This window comes from Paramormyrops kingsleyae, chromosome 7 (genome assembly GCF_048594095.1).
Source record: "Paramormyrops kingsleyae isolate MSU_618 chromosome 7, PKINGS_0.4, whole genome shotgun sequence".
In the NCBI taxonomy this organism is placed as follows: domain Eukaryota; kingdom Metazoa; phylum Chordata; class Actinopteri; order Osteoglossiformes; family Mormyridae; genus Paramormyrops; species Paramormyrops kingsleyae.
Genome location: NC_132803.1, coordinates 637,709 through 660,345, shown reverse-complemented (window position 1 = coordinate 660,345; position 22,637 = coordinate 637,709). Strand labels below are relative to the sequence as shown.

Below are 22,637 nucleotides of genomic sequence, written 5' to 3'. Positions count from 1 at the left end.
ACTTTATACACAGTCAATGTGGAATTATGGTTATGTGATTGTGTTATAGTGTTATTTTTGTGACTCACTTTACTGCAAAGCAAATTTACCTTTGGGTACAAATAAAGTTGAACTTGAACTTCTGACCCCCCAAAATATTATAATGGGACACCAACCCCACCCCCAATATAGTGTGTAAACACTACCCAGACATGTGCTCTTGTTTATTTCGGTCACAATGGGCGTATTCACATATTTCTTTATCCAATACTAACTGTCGGATTATCATGTTATCATGCGAACAGCGCAATTTGCAAGTGGGAAGGCGATCAGAGCTGCTTCGAGACGCAGACGCTTAAGTCAGTCACTCTTGTTCTTTCTATTCGTATCACGAAGCTATAAAAATATATTTAGTTTCTACCTATATATATTTTTGAAAAGTAGACCGTCCAAGGTTTCTGAGGGTGTTTTTTAAATGTGTATATGATAAAACCTCGCAGAGTTATTTAAATGGTTTGGCGAAACTTCTGTCAGATCCCGCCGGCGAGACCGCCGACCCCAGAGGAATTTAATATTCTAATCTAATCAGTTAACGGTTAATGTTCGGTTAACGAACGGCGGTTGTCGGTTGGGAAAATTAATCGAAATGAGCATCCCTAATATATATATATATATATATATATATATATATATATATATATATATATATATATATATATATATATAACAATACATTATATATATATTATAATGAGACACCCATCACTACAACCCCCCCCCCCCCCCAAAAAAAAAAAAAACCACTGGTAACACTTTACTTAAGGTCATGTTTTTAGTCATTTATAAGTACATTCATAATACTTATTGCACTATAGATACCTTTATAATGTATTATAATGGTCGGTATAAGTTTTGTGGATGCTTTGTACTGCATTATAGTGAGACACCCACCTATCCAGATCCCCAAAATGATCCTTTCCGTTAAAGTGATCATTTAACCAACCGTAATCTCGGATTTTACGGCGACCAGGTTAGTTATTCGGCACCCCTTTTATGTCTCCTCTGTATTTATGCATGAACGATTTAACGCCTTTTTACATCTGCATTTTGTTAATAACTAGGCTACATGGAGTTTAAATCCCGGGAGAAACTGCCGTATTACCACTCTTGGCAGTAGGGCCTACGTGTTTTCCAGACACGTACTGGACGTTTTAGACATAGTAATTGTTAATCACTGCAGTTGTGTTATTTATTTTAATATACCTATACGAAGTCAAAACAGTCGTATCAAAATGCCCTTTTCCTTAGCAAATAAGTCCGAATTTCCATATAAAAATGTAAAAACAGAGCTTTATGGATGGGGACAGGTTTGGGTCCAATTTACTGCTCGCGCAGGCTGTAACTTCTTTTTAGCCACGATGTTAGAGAAGTGTTTTCTGTGTGCAGTAAAACATAAAACTGCGTTTCTGCAGCTCACATATCCATTATGTGGCGCCACACTCATAAAGTTACCTGGATTTGCGCTCACTGTTACCGTCTTGCAGGGTGAGCCTGCATCGATGGCCAAACCGGTGTAAAACAGCCGTTGCTATGGCAGAACAGCTGCAAAAAAGCGTTTTATATGACCTTATATGAGCTTAGCGGGAGGCGGGCGTTACTACACAGCCAAGTCTTCTCTGGCGCACCATGTGAACCAGTAGGGGGTTGGCAAAATCGTGTAAATAAATATGCAGTAGCAGTTGAAGGTGGCGTCAGTCATTTCATATGGGGCTGGGCTCAGTATTCAGTATAACGGGACACTTTCAGCGATGCTTCCTCTCCCTGCGCTGTCGGCTGCTCGGAACTCGGCGTCAATGAGCGGCAGGAGCGCCGCTGACGGATGCACCTGTACCGGTGCATCTTATTCCACACGGGCGTCTTTCTTCCGTAAAGGGCTTTGTGAAATCTTTTTCTTTTATTAAACTACTGCAAACTACTACTTCTACTATTATTGCGAAGGATTTTACATTATGCATATTCATCATTTAAAAGCAGCGTGGATCTGAGACTGAAGCGTTTATCTCTCCTCCATCGACATAGAGTTAGGCTGTGTAGCCAGATATCTCGTAGCATGTTCACAAGGTCTCCCCTAAATGTTCTCGGGTAGTCATTTAGAAGTTAGGCTGTAATAACGGTGTACTTCTGATCGCGCCGGATGAAGGATCCTGGGAAGCGGCTGCTTTTGGAGAAGCCGAAGGGATGGTTTCACTAAATGATCGGAGGCTGGGGAGTTTCAGCCCAGCCATGATCCTGCTTCCAGTCCTTTGGCTTTTAACGGAGACCCGGGCAGCGCCGTCTCTCACGGCCAGCCAGATGGACACGGGGGTGGTGAGTAACTCCAAGCCGATGTCCTGGGGTCCCTAACCCTGCTTTTCCGTCTCCACCGGTAACTGCTGCCATAAGTTATCAGATTTGTACTTGCGTGCAATTAGTACATCCACAATCAAGTTACACTTAATAAACATGCCTTCATACCGGTCTTTAAATGTAAGACTAACTACGCTACTTGCTTTTAGCCCCAGATAGGTAATCATTAAACAATTGTAATTATCGCAACCACACTGTCTTGAGTAACAAACGGTGACTTTTCTATATTGTGATTTAGGCCGTTTAATAATGACACTTTATTTCGCCACTTGTGCAAGTAGCCTATTTGTATACATATGAAATGCAAATCCTATGTTTATTTTTTTGCTTGTTTTGGTGCATCCCACCTTTCTCTCTTGTGAGCCGCACAGACATAGGATATATTTATGATATTTATAGCCTACTCGTGTTGCTAAGTGTCATTTGATGAAGTTGGGGGTGGGCAGATAAATTTGTAACCGTACAATTTGTCTTGAATTCACACTGACATGGAGATTTGGTATGTTTGCCTTTTTATATAAAAAACCGATAGTTTTACTGTTGATTTATAAGAATTTGTGTAAGTTTGGATTCTTTTAAGAAAGCAAGAGTACTCTGAGCAGCCGTGAAAGTAGGGCTCCCTGAAGTGGTGCAGTTTGAGCTCGGTTTTGGCCGTACTCGCTTTGGCTTGATGCAGCCCGAGGCTGGAGGACCTCCAGACCGCGTTCCGTCTGACCGAGGTGAAAAAAATCACATCGGGATGAATCGTTTGAAAGGCGTATGTGCTGTTTTCGGTCTTGGGTTTGGGTGCGCATCTCCTGTTGGAAGGTTCTTTCTTTTGATAAAGCTGGTTTTGGTGATCTCACAGGAGCTGAGCAGGACAGGAGATGGTCAAGTGTCTATCGTTGGCTGGTTTGGGTGAATGAATTCAATGAGTTTACTACTTACTATACTCCCTGGGTGCTCTGTCCATAGTTTCATAGCGAAATCTGATTCTTGAAGTTTGTGAAGTTCAGAGTTACGCACAACTATAAAGACCTTATGGTATTTCAAATTAAATTTCAAATTTAAGAAGACCTCAGAAACATCTGCAGCACCGTGTCTTTGTTAGATTGGTAACACATGTGCCGTCTTGCATTTGGTTATTTTGATAGAAAAATAAATAAAACGCCGGCCAGCCGAAGATTGTTAAAGCGCTGCCTGTCAGTAATGTCCTCTAGTCTAGACTCTAGAACAAGACCATTGCGCAGCTGCACTCCTCATTTTAAAATACGACTAGGCTAGATATTTGCAGTTTATTGGCCCAGTTTCAAGAGTCTTGTGACCGGTTTTTTTTTTCTTTTTTGCTGAGAGACTGCATTCTGTTTGAAGTCATACTATATTTCGTGAAAGAAACCGCTATTTTAGGTGAGAGTGTCTTTATTCAGACAACACTTCCTAATCTCCGTCATGCTGTCGTACAACTGCACGCATTATAAAGGCGGTTCTTGATTTTCCGAGTGACCAGATTGTATTAAATGCTTCTGGTTGCTTCACAATATTAAATACTTCGCTGTACTTTCTTAAGGTGACATAACAGAACAGAAGTTCACAAAATGGGCAAGAATAAATCGTGTGATAAAAATGCCTCGGGTTAAAACGCAATCGCATTTATGTCTTAAAAATGAACTATTATAGGCTAGACGAGTGACACCTTCTTTGTCCTTTTCGGAACTTGCCGTGATCTTAATGACAATTAGAGTGTCGCTCGCTTGTTTCTCTCCTAAGGCTTGAATCTAATTTCCTACTGATTTCATTAGCGGGAGCTCCATCTGGCAATAGCTTCAGTGTGTATCCCCCTTCCCCTCTTAGTGTACGTCGCTTTCATTTCCGAATAATCATGCACACATCTTTCTCTTTGCCTTTCCGTTCCAACTGATATAGCTTAAAGCCCCGCTTTGGCTGACTTTTCATTTATTGTACGTAGGCTCCACAAAATTCATTCACAAAAAGACGTAGACATTTAGTCTGTTCAGCATCGCCGTCACTGGAAAAATTGGATATTGAGCCAACAGAAGGCGGTTTTAAATTAGAGGGATCGTGAAAGAAGAGATCAAACTGAGAAGGAAGCCGGGAAAGCCAAGAAAGACGGCGCTGCTGCCTCAGAAGTGGCTGAAGTGAAAGGCAATACTCTTTTCTGACACAAATAGATAGACCTGTCAAATTTGAGTTATGTGATGAAGAGAGGTGTTGCGTGCGAGAGTGGAAAATTGGCGTTGTGTAATTTAATGGTGTATGCCAGCAAACAATGAAGACCTGGGGCTTTTTATTTGGTGATCCAGTCTCTTACAGCGCAGTTAAATGCTGTCCTAGATTCAGGAGGAAGCGAGTAGATGAATGTCATCTCAGATGGCACTGCCCACTTCCATGGAGCTCAGAATTAGGACACTGAAATAAAATTGGAAGTGGAAAGAAAACGACAGTAACTTGTAACACATTATGGTACCGAGACATCTCTATTACCCTGTAAGGCAGGGATGTGACAGAGTACAGTACTGAGCCATCTCTGTGAAAGAGATGTGATTGAGTATGATTCTGAGCCATCTCTGATACTCTGTCAGTAAGGGATGAGATGGCGTACAGTACTGAGTCATCTCTGTTACTCTGTCAGGAAGGGATGAGGTGGAGTACAGTAGTGAGGCATCTTTGTTACTCTGTCAGGAAGGGATGAGATGGTGTACAGTACTGAGCACTCTGATACTCTGTCAGGAAGGGATGAGGTGGAGTACAGTAGTGAGGCGTCTCTGTTAATCTGTCATGAAGGGATGAGGTGGAGTACAGTACTGAGCCATCTCTGTTACTCTGTCAGTAAGGGATGAGGTGGAGTACAGTACTGAACCATCTCTGTTACACTGACAGCAAGGGATGAGATGGAGTACAGTACTGAGCTATCTCTGTTATTCTGTCAGGAAGAGATGAAGTGGTGCACAGTACTGAGCCATCTATTACTCTGTTATGAAGGGATGAGGTGGAGTACAGTACTGAGCTATCTCTGTTACTCTGTTAGACAAGCACATTATGTTGGCATATTAGCGACTGGCAGATTGTTACTTGGATCAAAGTTTATATCCCTGCTTTTCTATTGGCCTGCAAGACGTGTAATCCAAGAAACTTTATTAAAATGTTTGTAATTGGATAAAATATGAAATAGTTACTGTATTAATTTTGGATACTCCTAAGAAATGAAATTGTATTTGTATATACAGTGGTACCTCGGTTCTCGAACTTAATCCGTTCCGGACTATGGATCGAATCCTAAAAAGTTTGAGTTCTGATCGAATTTTTCCCATAAGAAATAATGGGAAACCAATTAATTAGTTCCCGGCCCCCCAAAATTACACCTAAATATGTTTTTTTTATTTTCTTAGCATCTAAACACAAAATGAACAGGATAAAACAAGAAGAGCATTTTTTTCTTAATGGCTTCCAAAACGATAAAGATCTTATCCCAACATTACCCCTGTCCTGCCCCGATCGTCCGCTCCTTCCGTGTGCCACGCCCCCTCATGATCAGCTGTTTCTGTTTGTTGTCATTAGTCCTCTATTAAGTCCGCATTTCGGTTTGTTAGCCCAGTCCGGTCATTGGGTGCGTTCGACTTGTTTACAGCGCTGGCTTAAAGCAACGCATTCTGTTCCTGACGCAATGCATTACGGTTAGATTCATTGCGACCTGTCACCCGGCTGCACAAACTGGAACCGCCTCCGTGACGACACACCAATGACACCATTGCCCTTATTGGCTGAAGAGCACGCATGATGTTTGTATCCCAGGAAGTTCCGGTGCGTAATCTATTTCTTCCGAATAACACGTAAAGCAGTGAGAACTGGTTTTCAGTTAATTTACCTGGTAAAATAAAGTTTAAATAAATTACATAAATGCTCTAATAGTACATGTAAGTTAGTGGTTTATTTATTGTTAGTTACTGTAATGTTGTGCTGCTTTATTTGGTTAATCGTCCAGTCTGTGAAGAAGGCATTCAAGTAATAATTGCATTGTAGTATGACTCATTTCCTGGCGCGTACAATTTATATTAGGTCAGCGTTCACTGTTCCACTTCTGATATTCAGATCGAGTTCTAGGTCAAACTGGTTTGTTCGACTTTCAAGAAATTCGAGTTCTAGTGAGTTCGAGAACCGAGGTACCACTGTATTACATTTACTTTTTGAATGTTAGGCAGGCTAGATAACCTTATTATGTAATCTATAAACACAACTAACTGAAATTTTATGCAAGGCCTTTGCGTAGAAATGACTCTAACAAACCTGCAGAGTGCAGTGGTTGTTGGTTGCATATTCTGGGGTTTAATGACCTGGTTAGATTGGTCAGTACATGTAAGTTGACTTGCAGAGGGTGGATTGAATGGTTAACGGAATGCATCAAAGTAGAAGCTGATATTTGATTGGAAGGCGATTATGTCACACGCAGCAGACGGGCCTCTTTCCGTGACAGTCTGAGGGTGTTCCTCTGTACAGAAAACCTCAAATCAATGCCATGTGGTCGTTCCCATATTATTTTAGCAAAATAATTCCTCCACAACCCAGATCAAGGGTGCCCCCCATGCCCCTCCCAGGATAAACAGCCACTTGTAATTACCGTTGGCTTGGCTTTACGGTGAAGGCATATTTTATTCTGAAATAACTCAGGGTGGGAGCCAGGCGGGCAGGAGCTGGCCTATGCACCAAAAAAGGAAAACACCTCCAGAATCACTACAGGCACTCTCAACTGGGGGGCCCGGGCAAAGCCGCATGCTAACGCTCGTCGCTCATTCGCATCACTCGCTTCCGGATGTCTCCAAGCTGCAGATGGAAATGAGGCCCTCGGATGGATGCCGTGGCAGCCTACTGGCAGTGAGCCTGGCTCCTTGATGTGGAATAACGGCCCGAGTCGGGGATCATACTCCCCACCGTTGGTGCACGATTCTGAGGTCACACATGATTGATAGATAGGTGCTTCCATGTAAAGCCTGTTGAAGAGTGCTTGAGATTAAACTCTTTCCTTTCCTAATACTCTGCCAGTCATGCAAAGAAACACACACACACACACAGATTAGGTATCTGTGGGGATTTTCCATTCTCCATTAATTTCTATGGGCGTAACCCTAATCCCAGCTACGATAACCTTACCCCCCACCCAGCCCTAAGCTTAACAATAAGTAACCAAACAAAACACAAGATTTTTGGCATTTTTAGTTTTTTGACTGTAGTCACAGATTTTTATCAAATCTGACCAAAAAACGTCAAAATATCATGTTTTTATCACAGTGCAGGGACATTTAATTCCCACAATGTAATGTATTCATGCCCTCTGCCCACACACGCACGCATACACACACAATGTCTATGGGTCTATGGTCACCCATTAGCAGTGGCAGTCATTCATATCACAGTGTCTACAAAAGTAACCTTCCAGTGCAGTCAGTGATGTCATTCACCAAGTTTACCGCCTACTTTGGTGATCAGTGTGGTCGTTCCGCAGGGCCACTGCTGAGTTCCTTGGTTAATACAAGTACACAAGCCCCTATATCCCTCAATCACTTTATCCTGAGCTCCAGAAAGAATTTGCTGAATACAAAGAGGCTGATTCTGTCATGTTCTGCTGTTTCCAGTTAGACAGATTCTCATGAGCACTTTGATGTGACTGAAAGATTTTAAAGAAATAATCACTTCACAACTGCCAGGGCTAACAAGGACTAGGCATGTGGGGAGGGGGTGCTGAGATGAGTCTGCTTGTGTTCATACAGCCCAACAACCTTCTGACTGGGCTCCTGACTTCCCCTGACTCCAAATCTGGTCCTGTGAGAAATCTGACTACTACTTCAAATGACCACAAGAAGGCACCAAAGACTCTGTGTAGCCAAATGAAGCCTCATGAACCATTTGCTGTATGTTTTGACCACACTAGATGGTGCTCTTGGCCTGCTTTGAGCCCTTTTTTTTAACAGACAGCTCTTGACATTCGGCCATCACTAGCTCTGTGCATTCAGTTTAGTTTCGTCTACACCTGTGCTGATTGGCCATAGTCTGCACCTGTTTTTTGCCCTGTTAAATTCTGCCATGTCTTGTATTCCTTGTGATACTCTTCAGCAAGAACCCGAAGATGCCCTGATTCTGTTAAGATTGCCTGTGACTCTCACCACAACCACTTGGGCTTGAGGGGTGTCGTCACTGGACTGGCAGACTGGTTGACACAATTAGTCCTTTCATGTGGACTGTTAGGTCACTGGAGTGTCAGGCTACCCTGACAAAAAGGAAGTGCCCACGGGATCTGGCCGAGGACACTTGACCTCTGTAACCCCAGCATGACAGACCCCTTGTCTCATATGCACAACCCCCATTTCCACTCCAGCTTTTTCCATTTTCCTTCACCGTATCTATGTGCACTGGGCCCAGCTCCCTTCGGCCGTAGATCACAAATCATTTAGCAGTCAGTTGTAGGACTGTCTGCTTTTGAGATCACGGATATTACATTGTTGTCAGTAAAAGGCAGAACTTCAGGTAAGGCTCGAAGGTGGAACAAGGTGAGGTGGTCACTGATGTGTTCCATCAAAGGCAGTAGGAATGAGGGTCGACCTCTCAATCAGACTCTATCGAACGTCACTTAGCATTTTCCCTACTTTCACCGGTGGTTCAGGAATCCTGGAGAAGCTGATACAGAGTTTTCCTGGTTTTCTGCATTCATCTTTACTACCACTTGTCCTATACAAGATAACAGGGGTCTGAAACCTATCCCAGAAGCTATAGGCATAAAGCAGGGAATAACCCAAAATGGGGTGCCGACCCATCACAGGGCACAGACATGCTCCATTCACATATCACTCACACATAAGGTCAGTTTGGCAACTTGAATTGACCTTAGCATGTTTTTGGACTGTTGAGAGGAACCAGGAAAACTGCAGGAAACCCTACGACAACACATTGAGAACATGCAAACTCCGCAAACGTAGAACCGGGGTGAAGACTTGAACCCTGGCCCCAGAGGTGCCGCCCCTTTTCATGGTTTCGTGCTGTTATTTGATGTCTGAATAATCAGGTCTGTATGACATTTTCTCTGCACAGGATTGGCTGAGCAAGTTTGGGTACCTCCCACCCCCAGATCCAGTAACTGGCCAACTACAGACCAAAGAGGCTCTGACCAAGGCCATCAAAGCCATGCAGAAGTTTGGAGGCCTGGAGGAGACAGGGGTGCTGGGTATGTTTGTGTGTGTGTAAATAATGCGTATTTGTTTGCACATTACACTACAAGAGCAATTTGGAGTTACATGTGAACTGTGTGTGTATGTGTGTGTCCGTGTCCTTCAGATCAAGCCACTCTGGTTCTGATGAAGACCCCCCGCTGCTCACTGCCGGACCTGCTGGTACCGGAGGAGTCCTCAAACCGAGGCCGCCGGGCCCTGCCACCCCAGAGCAAGTGGAACAAGAGGCATCTGTCCTGGAGGTAAACTCAGGTCTCAACGTGCCCACAAGCATACAGTCGGGGTCTGCAAATGCATGATTGGGTTCCGCAAGCACACGTTCGGGGTCTTTGCAACCGGGGGGAGGAGTGCATCAGCTTTGATGGTTATGACCATCCGCATTTTTTAATGTCACCTTTTATTTTGTTACCAATGTTTCCATCAGTGGCTAATTATCTGAAGCCTGTTCTTCGTCATACTTACACTCCTAATAAATGTTACTAAAATTTGTGTAATTACAACAGTAATTTTTAGTGAGAAATTTGGGGCAGCAGTTTCATACTCACAATAACACAACAGAGGAATAACAGAAGATTTACGAATTGTTTTGTTCCTTTCTGTGCACGTGCTTTCGTTTAGCTTCAGTCGTAATACTTTCATCTTTCTCCTGCAGTCTTTAACAGACCTTCTTTGCAATCCTCAAGCACTGTTATGATAAATCCCAGCAAAGTGAAAAAGGCGGAGCTGGTAAAGCCCCGCCCACTTAAACAAACCAGTCATGTGATTGGCTCCTGCCCATAGTGGTCGATTGTGATGCTGAACCTATAATGCTCATCACGGTGTTAACCCCCCCCCCACCCCCCACCGCAGAGTCCGAACATTTCCCAAGGAGTCGCACCTGCTGGGCCGGGACACCATCCGTGCTCTCATGTACTATGCGCTGAAGGCTTGGAGTGACATCGCGCCACTAGACTTCCACGAGGTCGCGAGCAGCCGCGCCGATATCCAGATCGATTTCACCAAGGCCGACCACAATGACGGCTACCCTTTCGACGGACCTGGTGGCACCGTAGCACATGCCTTCTTCCCTGGGGAGCGCTTCTCTGCGGGTGACACCCACTTTGATGACGACGAGTCCTGGACCTTTCGGTCCCCAGGTGGGAGGCTTCTCTGCTGCCTCGGGGTTTGCTGGGTGTCTGGGATACTACATATTGCAGAGATTCATAGCAGTTACTCATTGAAGGCTTTTGTTTCACTGAAGTTAACAAGCTAAACTGCTGGGAATTTTCAGTGGCTCCCACCCACAGTCCACCTACAAGCACCTGTCCATCATCTAGACACACCTGTCGGTTCCAGCAAATCAGCCATAGATGAATGTGCCCACAGATATCTGCCAATCATTCACAGACATGCACCCAAGACCTGACCATCCACAGATACCGTACTGCCACTCTTTGAGTAGAGTGGTTTGTGGCTCAGCAGGTTAGGATATTATGACCAAAGGTTGTTGGTTCAAATCCCTGGGTTGACAATGTTGATTTCAGCATTGGGCTCCTGAGCAAGGTCCTTAACCCCAGGTGTTCCAGGAACTGGCTGACCCATCATGTCTCTTTGGTTGAAGACTTCTGCTTTGGGCAGGGATAATGTAAAGCATTGAGACAAGGTGATGTTGTGAAAATGTACTATACATATAAAATTGAATTGAAATTAATTAATAAAAAGCAGGTATTGTGAGTGTCATCATTTCTAGAATGTGTTTTTGATTCTGCTGTGTCCTCCGATCAAGAGCTAAGATTCACATCTCTCTGGAATCCACCCCCACTCTACCGAACACATATGCGCTGCCAGCAGTGCCCCCTTGTGGGCTACCTTGGGATAGTGAGATGCGTCTTCTGCCTGACAGGCTGGAGACGGAGTTCATTAATTACCTTCCTTTGGCTGCTGCAGAAACAGAGGCTGGCTGGTGTCAGATTGGTTGTGTGTTCATGAGATGATAACCCTGGTTCCATCTGTCTCTTTCTCCTGTAGACTCGCACGGCATGGACCTGTTTGCGGTTGCGGTCCATGAGTTTGGTCATGCCATCGGGCTGGCACACACATCCGCCATGGAGTCCATTATGCGACCGTACTACCAGGGCCCTGTGGGCGACCCACTCAAATACGACCTTCCGTATGAAGACAAGGTCCGCGTCTGGCAGCTCTATGGTGAGCTTTGCTGTGCCTGAGCGTTCTTCTCCCCAAATGGTTGCAGGTTGAGCTTACATTTGGAAACACTTAGCTGAACATCCAGAATCTGAGGTCAAGTGTTTTGTGTGAAAATTATCAGCAATAATTTACAATGAACTTCACCTAACAAGCCATCATCCTTCCCTGAGTCTTGTGGTCTGAACCCGCTTCATTGCCTTTAGTTACTACAACTACTGTTCCCAGTTCATCCTGGTCTGGGATGTAGCCTGTCTACCTTCAGCCTATTCAAACAGGCAGTCAGGAATATTCCCTGGATGGGATATCAATCCACTGCAGGGAACATTTACTCTCTCACACTCTCTCTCTCTCACACACACACACGTTTTTATCCACATCTTTGCGGGGACTCTCTATTAATTTCTATGGGCAAACCCTAATCCCAACCATGACAATCTTAACCCCTAACCAGCCCTGGTATTGTTACTTTTTTGATTGCAGCTGCTGCTGTGCAAACAAATGCTCTTTAACACCTAATGACACCACAGAAGAAGGGAAAGGAGAGCTTTTAAAATATAATGTTTAAATAGATTGTTACTATGACAACCAGAATGTCATAATTCTGAAGGGATAAAATGTGCTGTAAGCACATACACTACTTCCGAACAAACTAGACATTGGATGAGATACATCTAAACATGAAGAGGTCCTTCTGAAAGTGTTTTAGCCCCCAGTGGTAGCAAAGGAGGCATGGAAAGCACCTGAAAAGCAGGAGAGTAGAAAACAAAAGGAAGCAATTCTGGGCGAAGAAGTTTATCTTTGTGGGGGAAAGGGGGAAAATATGAAATTCCAAAAAGTGAAAGAGGGAGAGATATAGGAAGGGAATGGTGAGACCTTGAGTGGTGGAGAAGCAGATAGAAGTGAATAAATGCAGTAGTGGAGGTGAAAAAGGATGGAAAAGAGGCTGGTCGATATGGCAAAAATATCACCACAATTTTTTTCAGGCAGGATCACGATTCTTTTTCATTTTAGTTTTTAAGGCTATTTTGTAAATTACTGAGCAGTACAACCAAACCAATTCCCCTTTATTAAAATAGCTGTTGCTTGTGCTGAGTAGGATTTCGCAAATCCAAACAAGTTCCATATTACCAATGTCAGACTCTTTTTAGGGACAAATTTCTGTGGTACTCTCTTCATATAAAGCTGATTTTGTAGCATTTATCACATTATTGGCAAGGCGTTTTATTCTTCTCAGGTGGAAATCTCCCCCTGCCCCCTCACTTGGTTCCCTGATGAAATGCATTCTTTCTTTCATAAAATTGGAAAAAAAAAATAGACGCACGATGTCTAATACTCACAAATTTTATAAAACATGGGAATCACCGTCTATGTAGAGAAATACTAGACTAAAATTAGAGTCCGTGCAATACGGAGATGAGGAAAATAAAACCATTGCATCAATATTCTCTTTCGAAAGCAGACCTCATTTTCTTCCCTTCCTTTTCTTGTCCGAATTTTCTTTTTTTGTTTGTGTGTTATTTGTGCCATTTGTCTCACGTAACATAATGTATTGTGTTTTTATATCCATATCATCTGCCCTGTGTTGTCACAGTATGGTATGGCACTGGCGGGTAAAAGGTGACAATCCACTTGCAGTCATTCAAAGGGAGACAGACAGAAAAACACAGGGGAACAGACGCCCATTAATTACAAATAAACAGATGAGACTGATCAGACACCAGCTTCAAATCCATGACTAAGACAGTTATACTCTTTGCCACATGCTCAGCCCAATGAGCTACATGGCAAACTAGGGAGCAAGGGAAACACACAAGGGTTGAAGAACAAAGAGGGGGCACAGGCAAAATGACCAGCAATGCCTGCTGGCCAAATAGGGAAAGGTCACAAAGGGAGGGGCCAGAAGGCACCGACCCTGACAAGTTCATACTGTCATGTTCTCATTCATTTATATTTATTTGATAAAACAACCAAATGGGGAAAAAGCATCATTTCATCGTACATTTAGTTCACTAGTTGATTGGGGGAGGGGCAGTTTAGCTGTTATTTATAACTCATCACTTTCGCAAACGGAAGCTTCTCAGCCCACAGACGAGACTCTACTGGTTTCGCCTTTATAAAAGGGGGCTTCATTGCATCAATGCCAAAGCAGTGAGAGGGGAGGGGCATTTTCTGGATCCCCTGGTTTTAATTCTGATATTCTCTGCATTGCTGGTATAAACTTCACTATTTTACGAGTCTTCTCCGTGTGTAATGCACCATCCTCTATCCTCCAGGGGTTCGGGACTCCGTGTCGCACACCATCCAACCTGATGACTCCTATTCTGCAGAATCACCGATTCTGCTGGACCTCCCTGAAAACAGGTCCATCATTCTGTGAGTAGAGCACCTCATGCTAGGTCCTTTGATGAACCGGCGTGAATCGGACCCCATCGCTTGACCCTGACTTCCCCGACATGTGTCCCTGCCCTTTGCTCACCATGCATGTTCACTACACTTCTGCTTTCCCATGCTTCACTCTCTGCTGTTCCCCTGCCCAGTCCTTCAGGAGACACCCCGGAGCTCACCATGCATGTTCACTACACTTCTGCTTTCCCATGCTTCACTCTCTGCTGTACCCCTGCCCAGTCCTTCAGGAGACACCCCGGAGCTCACCATGCATGTTCACTACACTTCTGCTTTCCCATGCTTCACTCTCTGCTGTTCCCCTGCCCAGTCCTTCAGGAGACACCCCGGAGCTCACCATGCATGTTCACTACACTTCTGCTTTCCCATGCTTCACTCTCTGCTGTACCCCTGCCCAGTCCTTCAGGAGACACCCCGGAGCTCACCATGCATGTTCACTACACTTCTGCTTTCCCATGCTTCACTCTCTGCTGTTCCCCTGCCCAGTCCTTCAGGAGACACCCCGGAGCTCACCATGCATGTTCACTACACTTCTGCTTTCCCATGCTTCACTCTCTGCTGTTCCCCTGCCCAGTCCTTCAGGAGACACCCCGGACAGATGTAGCACCGCCTTTGATGCTGTGGCCCACATTCGGGGAGAGGCGTTTTTCTTCAAAGGTACGCTCTGGGCCGGGCTGGGCCGGGCCGGGCCTACTTGGGCATTTCTAGTTTAATAAAAGCCGACTCATTTAAGAACAATACAGCTGACCTGTATTACACAGCTGTTGGACATGAAGGCCTGTCTCAGAAACTCCGTTCTAGTTCATCCCAAAGGTGTTTGATAGGGTTGAGGTCAGGGCTAGGTGTGAGCCAGTCAAGTTCTTCCACACCAAACTCACCCAACCTTGTCTTATAACTTATAAAACTTTGTACGTACAAGGGCCTGATTTAGATTCTCTCTATATTATATAAAATATCTAGATAGGAAATGACAAAGCAATTTGACATGCATGGTTTACAGTACAGTGCTGCTTATTTAGAAATTAGTAATAAATAGACTTTTTGTTATAGTTCAGGGTAGCAGACGGGTAGAGTTACGGGTTGAGGTTAGGGGTGCCCAAGTATTATTAGTGCATTTTCTACATTTGCAGGGAGCTTTTGCCCCCAACCCTCATGAATGTGAAGGGGTTACTGTATATTGGCACATATATATTGATACAAAGTACAGAAACTCATTCTTTTACTACAATCACAGATGCTCTACATACACATTATTTATGCCACACAATGTATACAACTTGTATATATGTACTTCTTCAAACAATTTATTTATTACACATGTATATACTGTATAGTTGTTTTTAACATTTTAGCACGCTTTTGTACTTTCGGATTATGTGCCAAACTCCAGTTCGTCGTCTAATCACTTTGTGTGATGACACTGAACGGACATGCAGGATAACGCAGGAGAATCTGTGCAGAACAACCACAGGCTCTCAATTCCCCAGGAAAGTACTTCTGGCGCTTGACCCGGGAGAAGCACCTGGTGTCGCTCCGCCCTGCTGAGATCAGCCGCTTTTGGAGGGGCCTGCCATCTAACCTGGACGGCGTGGATGCCATATATGAAAGGCCGGGGGACCACAAGATTGTCTTCTTCAAAGGTGCCAGATCATCTTTGTTCCACTGCTGACCCCTTGTGGTTGCAGTTCTGTTTTCTGCAGAAACTGCAAGACTGAACTGAAATCCCTGCCTTACCTTACAATTAAGTTGCTGGGGTTTGTTATTGAGGTGGATTAAGTTGTTAGGGCTTGTGAGCGGTGAGATTTAACTGGACAACAGGGGGTTTGGTGGGGTTTGGCTTTATTACAATAAAATGACGCTGTGAGATTGATACAGTAAAATCCCGTTATAGTGGACTCGCTTATAACAGAATATCGTCTGTAATGGGTGAGGTCCGCTGGTCCCGGCCGTGCGCCTTTACGAACATGCAGAAAAAGCATCGGATATAGCGGACTCGCATATAACGGAATTTTGCTAATAACAGACAAACAATTTGGTCCCCAGGGCCGCTTTTAGCTGTAGTTCTGTTCGGCTATAACGGACATAAGAACATAAGAACTATACAAACGAGAGGAGACCATTCGCCTACAAGGCGTGTGGCGTGCTGGTGATATCCAGCGCAGATATGGAGTCGGGATTAGTAATAGTCACGCTCTAAAAATAGGCATGGCGTAACAGCAGGCAACACTGATTGGTCTGTGCGGCTGTCCATCACCAGGCACGCTGTGCTTCGGCAGACGAAGCTCGCAGCTGGAGGGATGCAGTAAGCAATGAGGTCAAGGTTACTACTGTACCATACATGTATAACCACTTACAGGACATATATACTTCCAACAGTCAAGAAAAGTTTGATTACTACATGTACAATATAATAATCTATACCACAAGTGTGTCTGCTGGGGTGTGGCATGAGTAAATGGTGTCCTGTAGTTGTGTTCTGGGCATACAGCAACTCTGGCTATAACAGACTTTGAATATAACAGACTGTTTTCAAGTCCATTATAACGGGATTGTACTATAAAGGCGTTTAATTAAGTGAAATTGTAATTCTGGATGTCCATTCAGTGCTGACATTTTTTTGTGTTTTAATGAATGATACTTAATGGTTCACTGTCTTCCCCTCTGGTTTCCTCACTGCATCCACTTTTTTCCAAAATTCACTATGTAAAGGGACCTTTTTAACCCATCTGAAGATAGAAAGTAGTATGAGGGTATGATTAATACTGGCATGAACCACAGTGTAGCAGAAAAAACACTCAAAGAGCTGAAAGATGATTAGGCCAAGCTGGACATGAGTGTATTGAGAGGCGTGTAAAGCAGTCAGGATAAGCAGGGCAGTATTTGAGAACAGCGCCTCCTCTGTTTCTCTTAATGTAACACACATTAACACTGATAGCCGCTGGGATACTGTGTAGCATCCCTTGGAATCGATAATAAAAGAAGAGAGTCTCTATCAGGTGCAGAATTTTATTGTGTCTTCATAGGAAGCATTCAGGAATACCCTGACCACCGTATCATGAGCACCGTGAAAACTACAAAAAATGAATAAATAAATAAAATAAATATGCACATATATTTGCTTAAAGTTTCACTAAAAGGAATGGTTGTAAACAGAGTTGCAACATCGGGTTCAACTGCTTAATACACAATACAAACAATATATAACAATAAAGATTGCATGCAATCATTCAAGTAGCAAACTCGTGTACAAAAAAGGGGCTTTGTTGCTTCATATTTAAACTATAAATGAATACACGACATTTAATATTACATTAATTTTTTTTTTTTTTTTTACATTAATCACATCACATACCTCGCTCCACTTGCCAAAGGGTGCAAACTGCAACTCTGAAGAATTAAACATTGCTCACTCTCACACGGAGCGCTGCTAGCTTATTGAAAAACGTGTCTGAGCTACAACACAGAAACCGCTCTGCCGTCGGACACATGAAGGACAACTACCTGCATACGCAGATTCCGGGGCACGTAACTATGTCAACGTCAGTGTCAGACAGAGGAAATTAAAGAAACAGCGCTCATTCACATACTGTACCATGTGACTCGCTGCTCTGCTTTTACTGCAGGCTCTGTGTTTGTTCACTGATCTTCCTTCTGCAGGAGTCAAGTACTGGGTTTTCAAAGATAACCACGCAGAAGAGGGCTACCCCCGGCCGATCAGCGACTTCGGCCTGCCCATGGAGGGCGTGGATGCTGCCTTCGTGTGGCTCCACAACGACAAGACCTACTTCTTCAAGGACAACCAGTACTGGCGCTTTGACGACCACCTGCGGCAGATGGACACGGGGTACCCCAAAGACATGGCTCTGTGGAAGGGCGTACCCCCTAAACTGGACGACGCCATGCGCTGGTCAGACGGTACCAGCCCATCTGCCGTGCTGTTCAGCACATCCACACACACACCAGATTCATACGCCCACTGAAACATAGTAGAATGCAGAAGGAGATTTACACAACAAAAGCTTGATTTGACTGTAATCAGATACATTTCTAGTTGAAATGCAGGACGGACATCTTCAGTGAGAAAGCATGGGGACAGGCTTTGACCTCCTCAGCCTGGCCAAGCGGCATGGGAAGGATAGCTTGACTGTTAGCCTGATGGAGATGCAGAGACAGGCACCTCTGACCGCCCATTCTCCTTGTCCCACAGGTTCCTCCTACTTCTTCAAGGGTACAGAGTACTGGCAGCTTCAGGACAGCGCCATGGAGGTGGAGCCGGGTTTCCCACGCTCCGTGGGGAGGGACTGGCTACTCTGTACAGACATGCAGTCAGACTCGCCCGCCACGGAGCCTAACGTAACAGAGAGGACACACCCGCGGGCCCGTAACCATGCCGACCACGCCGAGAGTAGCTACGAGGTGTGCTCCTGCACATCTGACTCGGCCACGGCCCTATGCTCCTGCCTCTTTGGGCCGCCTCTCTCTCTCCTGGTGACCCTCTGCGGCACGTTCCTCACTCTCCTGCTGTGAGGCGGGGGCACTCGCTGACAGATAGTACTGTGGGGGGTGGTTTTTCCTCTATCCTCCTACAGACAGCCGCCCCACCCTCAAAACGACTCTAACAGCGGCCTTTCAGCTGTCCTGTAGGATCCCTTTAAAGCCGGTGGTTTTACATCAGGTTTGCCATCCTAATTACTGCTGTAAACAGCGTTGTAGCTTGTTTCTTGGCCTTCAGCGCATGTGGAAGTCCTGACAATGGCACCATTGCTCCTGTGGCACCCTGCTGTGGGCGGCTGGGCCCCATTCTGATCGCAGTAATAATCCCATTTGGGAAGGACAGCCCTTTGCTGCATGGTGTTTCCCTGCTCTGTCCTTATCCTGCTGCTGCCACTCTGAAAGTGTCATCGTTTCATCACCTTCCAGATGTGGTCCTCCGTGTCCATTCCAGTTCCATTCCAGTTCCATTCCAGTTCCTTCCCAGCCAAAACCCTTCCTGTCCATACTAAGGTTTTAAATACGTTTTGTTGCTGATAAACGCCCAAAAATCTGTGGCCAAATTGTGGTCCTTCTATCACAATCAGCTCTGCCTTCAGGTCTTGTGCTGTTAATGGTCTCCTCTGGTTTACTCGTATCACCAGAGAGTTATTATATTCAGTTTTTACATCTGACCAGCACACCAAATTATACATGTTTGCCACATGGACAATGACATTCTTTCACTGATTTGTTTAGATATCCAGATACATTTAAGAATCCATAAATATGTACACAGAGCAGGTGCAAAAAAATAAATGAAAGCTACCTTTTCTAACTCCTGAAATATTTTTATAAAAATTAAATTTAAGACATCTCATAGACTATATAATGGATTTTTTTCTGGAAAAAAGGAGATAGGGGTCAATGTGGATGGATGGATAAAATCTTTTAATCTGTCTTATCCTGGTCAGTATTGCAATCTGGATGGTTTATGCTTTTTGAAATTGAGACCAAGTGTTAGGTCAGATGAAAGAAGAAATGTAATCTGGATGCACTGTGGGGGTGTAAAATGGTGTGTACCCAAAGGTTACACTAGTACAGGCTAAAGCTGAACAGGTCTAATGCTCCTACATGTTCAGCTGTATTATTGGTTTTAGTGGTGGCGGTGAAGTGGAAATTAAATCATCATTTAATGAAATGATGAGGTGAAATAAATGGGGGAAAATTTGAAGTGGTAATAGAGTGACTCAGTGAAACACAAAATGACGTGCGGGGTAAAGACTGCATACCTACAGTACCACGGGTCATACAACACAAGACGGGAAAGCCAGCGATTAAGGCTGTTGTCATGACAACATCTGGCACGCGGAGTGTTGCTTAGTCTTACCTTCTCGTCATCCTGGAAAAATCATGATCACTCTGAACAATCAAATGTGTGTGTGTGTGTGTGTTTTAACTCACCAACATTATTACTTTAAAATTTTTATGGAAAGGTTTTCAGCCCCAGATCATTTGATTACACCCGAATGTCAGTAATACCTCACTAAGAGTGCAATAAAATGCCTGGACAGTATGAAAAATTAGGGGTGTGGGACGTCCTGCGCCTCCTCATACAGCCGCTTACCATAACTACTAGAACAACAACTGTTCTTCCTCTACCCATTCTTAGTTGACCACTGCTCTGTGAAAATCAGCGCTACCACCTCGTGGATATACCTAGTCAGCTTTCGCAGTCGACACACATGATTTCTGCAGAACATACACAACTAGACTACATGCACACTGTCTGCAGCCATCTGGCACAAACCCCTGATTACAAAATGTATGTCACCTCATCTTGTGCACGAGAAAGTGCACTCAGAAAAGTGAAGTGTGAATTGGCCACAAGTCTTGAAAATGGCAAATGAATACAGATCCGGTAAGAAAACAAAAGACAAAGTTCTGCTTCTACTTCCAAGCGATGAGCCAATTCATGTATAGAACTATGAGGCTTGTAGCCTTACTGTACTTGTCCTATTTGTGGTCATGGGTGTGTCACGGAACCTATCCAGAAATTTTCATGGGCAAGGCAGGGAACACCCCTGGACAGGGCACTAACCCATTGCAGGGCACACACTCACACAACATTCACTCACACATGCACAACTATGAGCAATTTGGTAACTTGAATTAACCTCGGCGTGTTTTTGGACTGTGTGTGGGGGGGAGGAGACTGGAGTACCAGGTGGAGACTCAAACCCTGGTCTCAGAGGCAACAGTGGTAACCGCTGCGCCACCTTGCTGCCCCCTCGGTAAAACTAGGCAGGCATATGGAACTGGTCTATCTTGCTGGGCTTCTCTTCCTTAGGGACCCACATCCCCTCAGCCACTTGTTCTGTAAAGAATATACAGTAGTTGAGTTATATTGATGTTGCAGCTGGGACCCATTTGGATGGGACACAGGGGGCTGGCTTCCTGTTTGGTTCTAGAGTAAAACATGTGAACGTGACTCTGCTCTCTGTCTATTACTTTTAATTCATACGTACCCGATACTTACCCAGTATGGTAATAACGTGACACCACTCTCCACTGTTCATGGATCCTACCCCTTGTCCAGATAATCAACAAGATCTTCAATAGTCTTAGCAGGAGTTTGGGTCAGTTCTTGTACACTTTGTAGGACGTGCCACTCAATCCTGAAGCAGAGCTTGCCCGCATTCTGCAGATGACATCTTGGACATGTCAGAACTAGCAAACTTGATAAATACCTAACAAATAAATACAGTAACAATTTAAGACTTCCTGTGGCCAGGGTAATTACTGCATTGTGTAGTCGCTGCATGCAGCACTGAAGCCAGGCTTGTTGCAGTCTGAATTATGAAAGTTGTTTTAAGTTTGTTCACGTTCTAACTTTGTTCTTTGTTTTTATTACCAGGCATTGCGTTAAAATCTAATTCAGCAATCCTGCCTTATGATTGGTTGTCTGGGGCTGTGTAAATCCAACTCTTGAAAATTCTTGGCTATCCTAGACCTTTTTTTAAGTACTCCCTTGAATGGGCTGCCTTAAATCTCTAAATTAATTTTTTATTCAAAAATGGGAGTAATACAGTGGTAATGTATAGTCTATGTACGCTTTCAAATTTATTTAATATAGTACATTTGCTTGCAATTTATGTATGTTTAGAGGTTTACCCTGACTGCCTTTGCAATTTTGTTCAGTCTTGTAAATAACCACACATCTCAGTGTCCCTGTCCTTTCAATACACATGGAGCTTGACCGATGTGACACTGTGGGTATGCTAGCCATTTAATCCATTCATTTTCTGAAACTGCTTGTCCTATTCAGGGTCATGAGGAGTCCAGAACCTATCCAAGAAGATATGGGCACAATGCAAGGAATAACCCAGGATGGGGCACCAACCCATCACAGAACACACTCACACCTACAGCCAATTTCGTAACACCAATTAGCCTCTGCAGTTTTTTGGACTGAGGAGGGAAGCCAGAGTATCTGGAGGAAAACCCACAATGACATGGGGAGAACAAGCAAACTCAACACACATGGAACCCTGGCTGAGACTCAAACCCACATCTCAGACGTATGAGGTGACAGTGCAAACAACAACAACAATACGACAAGGGCTATTTATAATTGCGTGCGGAGCATGCTGGGACATGCGTCCCACCGGTGCATCATTTTGTATTTTTAAAATGTCTTTATCATAATCTGCACAGCATGTGCTACCGCAAGCACACTTCCTCTGTGGGGAAACTATGAATACGAAGCTTTTAATCTGCATAGAAAATACAGTGTTTATATACTAAATCTTAATAAAGGAGTAGCAGTTTCAGAGGGCATCAAACTGAAAAATGTACAGTGAAATATCTAATAATAATAATAATAATGAATCAAACAGCATACAACTCAGATTCCAAATGTAATTAATTTTATTTAAAAAAATAGAATTATTACCATTTTCTTAGCAAAATGAAAAGGTGAAA

The 22,637-nt window shown here is 44.0% G+C and overlaps 1 protein-coding gene across 3 annotated transcripts; it reads left to right on the top strand.

Annotated features, from left to right (window-relative positions):
- Positions 1-312: 312 nt before the first annotated feature.
- Positions 313-19,237, top strand: LOC111859016 (matrix metalloproteinase-17-like). 3 transcript variants are annotated; one of them, XM_072713915.1, is made up of 11 exons: positions 313-338; positions 2,180-2,346; positions 9,460-9,592; positions 9,703-9,838; positions 10,446-10,732; positions 11,604-11,780; positions 14,054-14,153; positions 14,758-14,840; positions 15,671-15,823; positions 17,841-18,098; positions 18,391-19,237. In XM_072713915.1, the coding sequence occupies exons 2-11, from the start codon at positions 2,218-2,220 to the stop codon at positions 18,708-18,710; spliced, it is 1,776 nt and encodes a 591-aa protein (XP_072570016.1). In that variant the 5' UTR covers positions 313-338; positions 2,180-2,217; the 3' UTR covers positions 18,711-19,237. The 3 variants fall into 3 exon arrangements, with proteins under 3 accessions (XP_072570016.1, XP_072570015.1, XP_072570017.1); XM_072713914.1 differs by lacking the exon at positions 313-338 and adding an exon at positions 800-1,009; XM_072713916.1 differs by lacking the exons at positions 313-338; positions 2,180-2,346 and adding an exon at positions 2,802-2,884.
- Positions 19,238-22,637: the final 3,400 nt, after the last annotated feature.

Coding starts and splice junctions, on each gene's coding strand:
- LOC111859016 (XM_072713915.1), top strand. CDS start 2,218: ATGGTTTCACTAAATGATCGGAGGCTGGGGAGTTTCAGCCCAGCCATG. Junction 10,733..11,603: donor CTGGACCTTTCGGTCCCCAG/GTGGGAGGCTTC, acceptor TTTCTCCTGTAG/ACTCGCACGGCATGGACCTG. Junction 14,154..14,757: donor GAAAACAGGTCCATCATTCT/GTGAGTAGAGCA, acceptor TCCCCTGCCCAG/TCCTTCAGGAGACACCCCGG.